The sequence below is a fragment of the Chrysochloris asiatica genome, unplaced genomic scaffold, assembly GCF_000296735.1.
Source record: "Chrysochloris asiatica unplaced genomic scaffold, ChrAsi1.0 scaffold00375, whole genome shotgun sequence".
In the NCBI taxonomy this organism is placed as follows: Eukaryota; Metazoa; Chordata; class Mammalia; order Afrosoricida; family Chrysochloridae; genus Chrysochloris; species Chrysochloris asiatica.
The window spans coordinates 2,049,315-2,060,619 of NW_006408893.1; the positions used below are offsets into that span (position 1 = coordinate 2,049,315).

Here is an 11,305-nt window from a genome sequence, read left to right on the forward strand (position 1 = left end):
CAAAATCACCTGCCACTCCTCCGATACCCTATAGAGGGTCTTTATGAGTTAAAACCAACTCCTTGATGGCACTTAACAATAACAACAACCACCTAGGGTTTCCAAGGAGTGGCTGATAGCTTTGAACCGCCAACCTTGTGGTTAGCAGGCCAGTGGTTAACTATAGCGCACTGCAGGAGTCCATTGGTCAGTACACTAGATCTTCTCTGTGTGCTCCATTTTGGTCAGTTCTCAAGAGATTTACTGGCTGTCTTTTCACAGGACCCCGCCCTGAAACAGAGAGTCATTTCTTAGGACTGAGATTCTGGAAGGCATTCTAAGGTGACTTGGTCCCATAGTGAGTGTCTCTAGGTAGTCTAGCTTGAAACATTGGCTTGTTGATTCAGCTCATGTATGGCTGCAGGAGTCAGACTCGTCTTCACGTAACTAACAACAATAACAAATGTGAGGTGAGTATCAACACTGAATATGAACTTCTTGTTATTTCCATTAAGTCACTTCTGACTCAAGGAGACCTCAAGTGTGCACAGTAGATTGCCAGCTTTCTCTCCCTAGGCACCTCCAGGTGGGTTCAGAGGGCCAGTCTTCTGGCCAGAGCTTAACTCCTTGCACCTCCCGTGGATTCCAAATGGATGCCCAACTACCCACTTGTCATTAGACTTACGTTGGAAGCAGCAGCGGTGGTTCAGTGGTAGAATTATCCTCTCCCAGGAGGGAGATGCGAGTTCAAGTCCTGGCCAGTTCATCTCATTCACGGCCACCACTCATCTGTCAGTGGAGACATGCGTGTTGCTCTGACACTGAACAGCCTGCAGCAGAGTCTGCAAACAAAGAAGGGCTAGGCAAAAAGGCCTGGGGATCTCTTTCCCAAAGTCAGCCAATGAAAACCTTAATGACCACAATGGTCTGATCCACAAGTGATCTTGGGGAGGGCTCAGGACACGGCAGCATTTTCTCTGCTATGCATGGAGTTGCCAGTAGCCGGAGGCCGAATCAAAGGCAGATAACAACACCAACTGTTGCAATTAGAGACAAAGTATACAAGTATGGAGCATGGAGTCCTTGTGGGGTGCAAAAGATTAACGTGCTGGGCTGCTAACCAAAAGTTTGGAGGTTCAAGTCCACCCAGAGGCACCTTGGAAGAAAGGCCTCGTGACCTACTTCCAAAACAATCGACCTCTGAAAACCCTGGAAGCCTAGCACTACTCTGACACACATGGCGTTGCCACGAGTCTTAATCGATGCAGATGGCAACTGGGGTTGTTTTCTCTTAGAAAGTACTATCTATGAAGCCAGTCAAATAGGTAAGTAGTCCTGCTGTAGAGCTGTAGGATAAGCACTGGACGGCTAACCACAAGGTCAACAGTTCAGAACCACCGGCTGCTCCTTGGAAACAGGGTCACTAGGAATTGGAACTGACTCGACAGCACTTAACTACAACAACATATATGAAGGGAAGCGCAGTGGCTCTGTAGGATAAGCACTGGACTGCGAACCACAAGGTTGGTGGTTCAAGTCCACCGAATGCTCCCAGGGGAAAAGATGAGGCTTTTTCTGGTCCCGAAAAGACACGCAGCCTTGGAAAACCTACACAGCATCACTCTTGAGTCAGAACCAGCTCGACAGCACTAAACAACAGCAACATATATGAAGCAAGCCTGATCTAAATGCCATGTTCTTTCTGCAAGTCCAGCTGTACTTCTGGAAGCTTCTTTGGGCATGCCTCACATAACTGAAGTTTTTTTTTTTTTTTTTTTTTAAAAAGCCCTTATGTCCTACAAAAGAAAGATTTCATTTCAAAGATAAGCACTGAACTCCAAACTTAACCAGAAAACCTTTACAGGGTCGCTGTGAGTTGGAGCTGATTCAAAGGCACTTAACAACAAATCGCCCATTAACTGGAATTCATTTATAATGAAATTATTTGTTATTGTGCTACATAAGTTTTACTTCACTCAGCATCTCATGGACTGCCTTCAGTCAAGGCTCAAGAAAACTTCCCTTCTAGTCTGGGATCTCCCAGATCCGCGTATTTGACTATCTGAGTCAGTGTTAGGGTACAGGAAGGTGAACCCAGAGAGAGTATTGACTGCTACAGACCTCCTCTCCTCCCCGCAAGCCTGCTCTTTTTGTTGTTATTTTGGTCTTTTTTCCCAAAATTAAAGCTTTCTTTCATTTAAGAAATTACTTTAATTAGGAATTCACTGGTCTCTATGACCTCAAAGCTTTTCTCTGTAATTAGTGAGAGAAATGAAATTACAAAAGTGAATAAACTCAGCCATCCTTAGGAAGACTACAATGTTGTTGTTGGCTAAGTGCCACTGAGTTGGTTGCAACTCATAGTGACCCTGTATAGGGTTTCTGAAGAGCGGCTGCTGAGTTTGAACCGCCAATCTTAAGGTTCAAACCGACCTTATGGTTGAGTGCGTCACACCAAGATGCCGAGAGTTGTTGTTGTTGTTTAAGTGCCGTTGAGTCGGTTCCGACCCATAGCGACCCTGTATAGGGTTTCCAGGAAGCAGCTGGTGAGCTTGAACTGCTGACCTTGCAGTTCAAATGGCTTTGCACTCTGGCGCCTTAACCCACAGCGCCTCACCAGGACTCATATTAAACAGTAATTTCCAAGGAGAGAGCTGGTTAATAATATCTATCGGATCGATTATAGGGTGTCTTGCAAAATGATAATGTCAAACACGGAATCTGATTATTTAGTGATAGGAGGCATGAGGTGCCGAATCTGATTATTTAGTGATAGGAGGCATGAGGCGCCGAATCTGATTATTTAGTGATAGGAGGCATGAGGCGCCAATCACTGTGAACATTTTTGAGAGACGAATATCTCAAGGAAGTAATCGACAAAGAACCTAGAGAAAGGAGCATGAAGAGCAGGTAGGGCTGACTCTTAATGCAGTACCATCCGAGGGAAAGGACCATGGCCAGACCAACGTGATGATTCTGGCACCTAGGAAGATGACCTCCGATTCTGAGGCAGGGGCGAATTGTGTGACTTTCCCTAAGTTTAGGTTGGAGAAGTTCTCATGAGCAGCTCATCCCCAGTGTCCTATTACTTTGTTCCTCAGCAGTTCCTTGGGCATGTATATTCTGTTCACAGGAAAGACCAGACTATGTCCCTTACTGCAAATAAAGAAATGCTGTGCTTAGTTAAACACCTGGTCGTACTATTGGCTGTTGTTGTTGTTGGTACGTGCCTTTGAGTCAGTTGCTACCCATAGCGACCCTGTATGGGGTTTGCGAGGAGTGACTGGTGAGCTTGAACCGTCGACCTTGTGGTTCAAAACCGACTTTGCAGCCCAGCGCATTAACCCACAGTGCCACCCCATATTGGCTAGAGCAACCCAAAGCACAACCAAGACTTGATACATTGATAAAATAGTGTGGGGCCACATTGCTGCCATTTTCTCTGTTTCCATTTGGGTGACCAACTGGTTTCCCTTTATACCTGACACTCTAACTACAAGACATTCTTATCTTACTTCTGTGAGCCTGATAGGATTAATGTAGCAATTGCTTAGGTCCAAAGCACTTGCTGAGGTCATTTAGTGATTAGTAATCAGAGTCCTAAGGAGCTCAGATAGCGTAGTGGTTACGGATCGGGCTGCGAACCGCCAGGTCAGCAGTTGGAAACTACCAGCTGTTCCGCTGGAGAAAGATGAGGCTTTCTGCTGCCGTAAAGATTTATGGCCTCCGAAACCCTGTACAGGGTCAGAACCGATTCCACGGCACATAACAACAACAATCGGAGTCCTGGTGAGGCGCTGCGGGTTAATGCTCCAGACTGCGAAACCCTTTGAACTTCAAGGACTGCGGCCCAAGCTCACCAGCTGCTCCTTGGAAACCCTATACAGGGTCGCTATGGGCCCGAATCGACTCGACGGCACTTGACAACAACAACGATCCCTTGTTTCCCCCACTTTAGTAACATCCAAGCATATCAAAAAATTACACAAGTCAGGTTTTATGACCTGGGAGGTAGGAAGGGAGTTGAAATGATGATTCCCTTTGCTGATAGACAACTGAGTTTTAAATTGAGGTAACTTATGTAGTCCACTGCCGCTCACACATCCGCCATTTCTATTTGAACACGTTTACGCTGGGAGCCTAGGAGCTCTGGTAGCGTAGTGGTTACGAATCGGGCTGCGAACCTTAAGGTCAGCAGTTTGAAACTACCAGCCGCTCTGCGGGAGGAAGATGAGGCTTTCTGCTCCCATATAGATTTACAGTCTCGGAAACCCTGTACAGGGTCGCTATGGGTCAGAACTGACTCGATGGCACTTAACAACGCTGGGAGCCACAACTTCCTTAATAACACTGGACTTTAGTAAGACCCTGTCTAAGTACAGGGAAATTGAACTGAGAGTGCCAAGGTCTTTGATAGATTTTGAGTTTTCTAGTATCCAGACCTAAAATCAAAACATAAGGATTAAGGTCGGCTCCAGTAAGCATCCAACTCACATAGAAGGTATAGAGTTGCATAAATAAGATACCCTGTGCATCAAATACAGTATGTTCCTTTCAAAAGACTGCTTTCTGCTTCTCTTCCTGCCTCAGCCTTCCATCTCCTAACTACACAAAGTTAAACTTTAAAACATTTTCATAATAAAAGATTATGTAGCATTGTACAAATGTGGTGGGCCTGAAGCCACCTGGGTCCGAGCATGTGTCTCCTGGATTTCACTGCTGGATTTCAGAGTCCTTCTGACAGTACTTGACTCTTTTAAAAGGGACATCCACATTCTGAATACATCTGCCTGAGTGTCTTAGTTACCTAGTGTTGCTCTAACAGAAATGCCACAAGTGGATGTCTTTAACAAACCGGAAATTGAGGCTCTCACAGTTTAGGAAGCTAGAAGTTCAAATTGAGAGTGCCAGTTCTAAAGGCAGTCTTTCTCTCCATATGGGTTCTGGGGAACATCTGTGGCCCAGACATTCCTTGGAGATCTCCATCTTTCTTTCCCTGGATCTAGGAGCTTGACAGAGCAGGGACCCCAGGTCCCCCAGGTCAAAAAGACACAGTTCACTCCCCTCCTCTCCTTGCTTGGTGGTAGTGAGTCCCTTCTCTCTGGTCAGTTCTCTCTCCTTTTAGCTCAGGTGCTGTTAAAGGATTATGGGTATACATTGAGTCCGAACCTGCTCAATGGCATTTAACAACAACAACATCCCACTCTTAATCCTCTTATTGGTTTATCACTTCACATCATGGTAATGGTGTTGGGGGCAGGGAGTCGTTACATAACTGCTCTATTACATCACTGCATAACTGCCAAAACCACTGAAAACCGTGGCCCAGCCAAGCTGACATAGTTGGGAGGAAGAGTGGAGACACAATTCAGTGCATGACACTGAGCAAGCATGTGGTTTTTCTTCAAATGTAGTCTCCTTCAGCAGTGAGCCCTACAAATGCCTAGGTCTGTGTTACAATCTCAACAGTGATGTAAGTGTTATGTCATAATACGTATCTGATGTAGCCACAGTAATTGGTCAGCAGAGCACTAGAAAACTCTCTCCAGGGTTTTCCCTTTTACCACTTTCATAAGGACTTTAAGAGAACATAGACCGTGGCAATTACGTCTCTCTAAAGTGTTAACCTATGGAAGGGGTTAAAATCATGTAACCTGGAATTGTAATTTCAGGGAATGAAGACAATGAGCTTCATTGGGTAAAGTTTTAAACCTCAGCCATTAAACTCTTCCTGTTCTTCTTTCATTCCCTTTGTTCGTTGCAAAGTAGGAAACTAATTTTTTAGAAATCAAACTCTATCTTTGACTCTACTTAGTCTCCCTCCCCTTGCTTATATAAGTCTCTTGGGTGGCAGGCGATGAATGTATTTTCTCAGACAGGATGTGAAATTGATATGTTGACACTTACTTGAAATCTAAGTTGGATCATTCTACACCCACCTACCCAACCACCACCCACCACTCATCATTCTCTTTGGTTCCGTTTCAGGAAAAGAAGATGTAATGACAAGATAGAAGAGGACCAGAGTTTCACTTACTCCAAAAGGAGTAAGAGTACCCCTGCACTTCAAGACTGTCTGGTTACAGAGGTAGAAAGTGTCAAATAGGTTTTCTCTGTCTGTTTATTGCCTGCGCTAAGTTATCTAATATGTGCTCTGCAGTTAAAAGAAATGTATTATTCAAAGAAACATTCATGAAAGTATTCTCACTTGTTGCAGTAGCTTTAGACTTTTTTTTTTTTTTAACACATAACCTTGGAAAATCTGTTGAATGGTTCACCTCATACTGACACACAAGAACAATCCTCACCCCCCCCCCCCACACACACATACACACACCAAATATTGGTGTTTGTTAGAAGCTCACAGACTATTATATTGTAAATCCCATTCATGGAACCCCTATGTAATAATATTTTAGAAAGCGACTTGTGTTTTAGTAGTTTACGACCTTTGCTTTTTATCCTTAAGATGTGAACATTTTGTGGCTTCAGTTCACATGTCCTTATAATTGAGCCAAAACAAATACGAAATTCCATTTAGAAGTGTCGTCACTTTTCCATTATGTTGCTGTGCGAAAGGCTGGAATTTTCTACAACGTATGGTTCCCTGAAGTGTTATTTAATAATGGATGATACAGCGAAAAATTCCATGTTTTCACATAATGTACCTTTAAATGCTCTGATGGATTTGGTTAAAATAATCTGTTTCACGGAATCCCGCTTCCAGATTTCAATTTATAAGTGTCCTTTAAAACTAAAGGGTTGGAATGTGTATGAGGGGTGAAAAAAATCTTTGTTTTGTTTCATTTGCAGTTCACACAAATGACAAGTACTGAGTGTTGAGGGTGAGAGGAAAGCTAGGGCTTGAGAGAAAATAAAAGACTTGGCTCCTCTGTATTACAAGGAGCTCTAGTAGCGTAGTGGTTACGAATCGGGCTGCTAACCGCAAGGTCAGCAGTTCAAAACGACCAGCCGTTCCGTGGGAGAAAGATGAGGCGTTCTGCTCCTGTAAAGATTTACAGCCTCGGAAACCCTGTCACTATGAGTCAGAACCGACTCCATGGCACACACCACCACCACCTCTGTATTACAAAGAATTACAATGTTGTTGGTAAGTGCCTTCCAGTAGGTTCCAACTCATTGCGACCCTATATAGGGTTTCCAAGGAGATGCTGCTGGGTTTCAACTGCCGACCTTGTGATTCGCAGTCCAGTATAACAATGTATAACTATTTATATGTATAAATTACAAAATTCTGTATTCTATACATATGTTAGCCGCTCCGAAGGAGAAAAGATGAGGCTTTCTGCTCCCGTAAAGATTTACAGGTTCGGAAACCTGTGAAAACCTGTAGGGTCGTTGACAAACGACTACCACCACCCAGATTATAAATCTAATATGTATTCCAGTTCTGTTTTCATAAAGATAGGTAATGAATAGTCTTCATAATCTCTTCGTATTTCACTGATGTGTTTATTGGTTCTTTCATTAGCCTCTTACGATTTTTGGTTGTTGTTTTGTTTTTGTTTTCCTCCTTAGACTTTATATTTTTCTCAAGTTACTGGGTCTTATTATCTCTCCTTTTCACCTCTCATTTCTAGTCTGCATTCACTGTCTCTTATTTTTTCATCTCCCTCGATACAACCACTAGCTACAACTTGGCCCTCTCCACGACCACCTACTAATGTGCTTTATTTCTCAGGGATCAGCTAAGATCCTGAGATTTTAGGTGTTAAATTCATTCAACAAATCTTTACTGAACACCTTCTACTGGCCAAGCATTGTACTTGGTGCATGGTGTCGACTCAGTTGTCAACTCAGTGACCCCTTTCTGTTCTGCCTCTGGTTGTTGTTAAGTGCCACTGAGTCGGTTCCAACTCTTAGAGACACTGCTTAGGGGTTACCAAGGAGTCGCTGGTGGGATTGAACTGCCAAGCAGTCCAGTGCCCATCTGTAACAAATATATCCTTTCTTTGGTGGTAAATTTGAACTGCTGACCTTACGGTTAACAGCCCAACATGTCTGTCACCCACTGTGCTACCAGGGATCCTTTCCTTCCCGTGTATCCAATATATCCTTCCCTTTACATTTCCACAATCCTAATTCAGGCTGTGTTTGCCTCTGGCTTGATGCAATGCCATACTTCTCAGATGTTTTGTATGCATGCTCTCTCCCTCGCCCATTCATCCCACATGCAGTCACTAGAATCACGTTCCTAACTCTGTAGATCTAAGCATGTTTATTATGCTCAAATACCTGGCCCTACAGACCCCTTAATATGCTACTCAAAACTGTTTGATAACCCAGCCATAACTTCTCCTGCATAGTTTGTCTCCTGCTAATGAGGACGCGCGGACCACATCATATTACTAGCTTCGGCTCCTTGAACATTCCTGACTCTTGACCTGGCTCTTGCTTTTGTTGTTTCCCCAGCCTGTAACCACTGCCTATAGATAGTACTCTTCCAATCCTTCAAGACCCTGTTCAGATGCCATTCATCTTAAGGAGCCTCGTCTTGTTCCTCCAGTCAGCATTTATTTGCTCCTGTGTTTGCTTACCTCTACAATTCAGTCACTTACTGTGGAGCATAAAATCGGAAGGATTGTTGCCTGGGAATGACTTCAGCCAGGCAGAGCTTAATGCCTTCTTATGCCTAGTTTTAAGTGTTCAGATGCCAATTTTCTTGAGAACTTCATGTACCTCTGACAGCGGACCTGCCAGAGTTAGGAGCAGAATATATTTAAAAGTCAGTTTGGGGCCACATCTGCCCACGGGCCATTGCAGGAACGTTCCTGGACACACAGCCTGTTTGTGCTGTCATACCCTGAGAGCCTCAGAGACAGTCTGTAGTTTCCCTGCCTGCAATATTCCTCCCCCTGCTTCCTGAGGCCCAGCATGCATATGTGATACATTGCTGCCATCAGGTGTGGTTGTGGAAGGAGATTCCTTTGTTTCCCTGTCAAAGGTCACCACGTGGTGGCGGTGCTTTAGAACTTCATCATGGTATCTGTGCCTTCCCTCACTCTGGTGACCTATGCTTGTCTTTGTCTTGTGCTTACTCCTGTTTAAGATTTGTTAAAGAGTCTCTGTATGATATGTGTATATTTGAAAATATGCTCATATTATCACACATATATTACCCCTACAACACATTGCTATAGCTTGGCAACGGTCATACTGGACGTAGTCTTCTTTATTGGGCTCAGGTCACAAATTACCTGTTGAATGCCCAAGTAACCTGGGCAGAGAGCCTCATTGTGCATAATAGACACACAAGTAGTATTCTTGGGTTTTTATTTTGTTTTATTTGGGAATTGTAGACATCTCACTAACCTGTACTTACCTGAGACAGCCTCTCCAGACGTGGGGGGGGTGGGGTGGGGGTGGGGGAGGCAAGGCAGGTGCATGGTAAACAAGCCAACAGAAAGTCCCATAGGTGATGCTAATGCCTCTCCCCAAATAGAATATGCGATGGAAAATCTCTGTTGGACTCTACTGAAGCTTCTTTCATTGTGGGGTAAATAGGGAGATTTGATTATGACCTAAATGATCCCAAACCCCCACCTTTTTAACAAAGATCTGAAGTTTTGTGAGTTGCTGTAGTGAATATGGTATACTGAGATCCCATTGGTTGTCATCGTCATCAAATGCTTACTTTTCACAAAAGAAATACATTTCCTTAAAAACGATAAGGAATACCAACTAAGAGGAACCAAAGTGTGTTTGGTAGGTTTCTTATTTAGTACAATAGCCTATGTCATATTTGCATATTCATAACCTCACTAGTTTGTCCCAGTGGAGGTTCTAGAATTGTGCAACCAGGGCCAGGAACATCTTTTCTTGAGTTGGCCTCATTTCACCGTGATTGCTGTTGCTGATAACCTAGCCATCTGACTTCACTTGACCATTACTTATCAGGCAATAAGATCCTAATTGTCACATAATTGATTTGCTTGTATGTATGTAAGTTTGTATTTCAGTACTTATTGATTTACTTTAACTTGTGATCAGAAGCCATCTTATTTGTTATTGGCGCATACCTGTTCCCACAGAGCCTGTAGTACTGATTGAAGCTTGCTCTTCCTTGGAGTCTGAGAATTTCTCTTACGTAAATCACTGGAATAAATGGTGCAAACAGGGACAAAGGATGTGTGAAGAGATTTGGAGTGAGATGCCCTGTGTTTCAAACTCTGGTGTGCTGCTCTAGGATAAGCACCAGGCTGCAAATCACAAGACCGATGGTTCGTTCCCACTAGCTGGTCCTCAGAGACCCTATACAGGGGTCACTAGGAGTAGGGACTGACTGGAAGGCACTAAGCGACAACTTAACTACTCTCTAGCTACCAGTGAACTCAGTTTTGTCACCTGTAAACTGGGGATATTAATCTCAATTTATTGTCATATGGATAGAATGAAATATCTGAAGTGAGTGTACCGTGTACACTATGAAGCTCAGCATAAGCGTTTGATTGCTCCAAATTGAATAGATAGAAAAACTGCAATGCTGTAAGAGTGATCCTGTTTCTGTCTTTTTCCCTTTAGTCTTCAAGCAGTGATCATGGCAGGAGCAGCAGCATTAGGAACCCTGAACGACCAAGTGGACCAGCAAACACCTTGTACCAGATTGCAGCCAACCCCAACTGTAACATCCCGCAGTCCTTCTATGAGGCAGCTGCTTTATACCAAGGTCCCTACTTCCACATCAACCAGGTCTTGAAGCAGGCACATTTCCACAGCCTACGACAGCGAGAACAGTCCTCCTCACCAAGATGAACGAAGAGCGGCTGGCTTACTCTACATTACAATTTGCTTTAAAAGCATTCATGTACACACACAGTGTATTTATTGTATTGACTTCTTGGTGTATATTTTAAAATGGCATGTTCATGCACAATTATTTGCTTGCGTTTTTACTGCACTATAAAGGAGCTCTGGTAGCGTAGTGGTTACGAATCGGGCTGCGAACCTTAAGGTCAGCGGTTCGAAACTACCAGCCGCTCTGCGGGAGAAAGATGAGGCTTTCTACTCCCGTAAAGATTTACACCCTCGGAAACCCTGTACAGGGTCGCTATGGGTCGGAACCGACTCGACGGCACTTAACAACAACAACAAATTGCAATGTCCAAGGGACTTTGAGGCAATTTTTCTGGGATTCTTTTTAGGTTAGGTGTCAAATCCATGTCAAGTTAGCAATACAATGAAACCTCATCTGTGTGTTGAATTGTCAGAGTGTCCAAGTCAGGTTGACATCCAGATCTGTCCATCAGAAACTCTATATGAAAAGGTCTTTTAAAATGTTGGGGTGTGGGGGTGGGGGTGGGGGTGT

At 43.8% G+C, this 11,305-nt stretch overlaps 1 protein-coding gene across 1 annotated transcript; it reads left to right on the plus strand.

Moving 5' to 3' along the window:
- The first annotated feature begins 1,216 nt into the window (after positions 1 to 1,216).
- LOC102839814 (protein FAM104A-like) lies at positions 1,217 to 10,752 on the plus strand. The gene is made up of 3 exons (XM_006876358.1): positions 1,217 to 1,304; positions 5,394 to 5,452; positions 10,522 to 10,752. Exons 1-3 carry the CDS (start codon positions 1,217 to 1,219, stop codon positions 10,750 to 10,752), a joined length of 378 nt encoding a protein of 125 aa, XP_006876420.1.
- Positions 10,753 to 11,305: the final 553 nt, after the last annotated feature.

Coding starts and splice junctions, on each gene's coding strand:
- LOC102839814 (XM_006876358.1), top strand. CDS start 1,217: ATGGCGTTGCCACGAGTCTTAATCGATGCAGATGGCAACTGGGGTTGT. Junction 1,305..5,393: donor CTATGAAGCCAGTCAAATAG/GTAAGTAGTCCT, acceptor CTTCAAATGTAG/TCTCCTTCAGCAGTGAGCCC. Junction 5,453..10,521: donor GTTACAATCTCAACAGTGAT/GTAAGTGTTATG, acceptor TTTTCCCTTTAG/TCTTCAAGCAGTGATCATGG.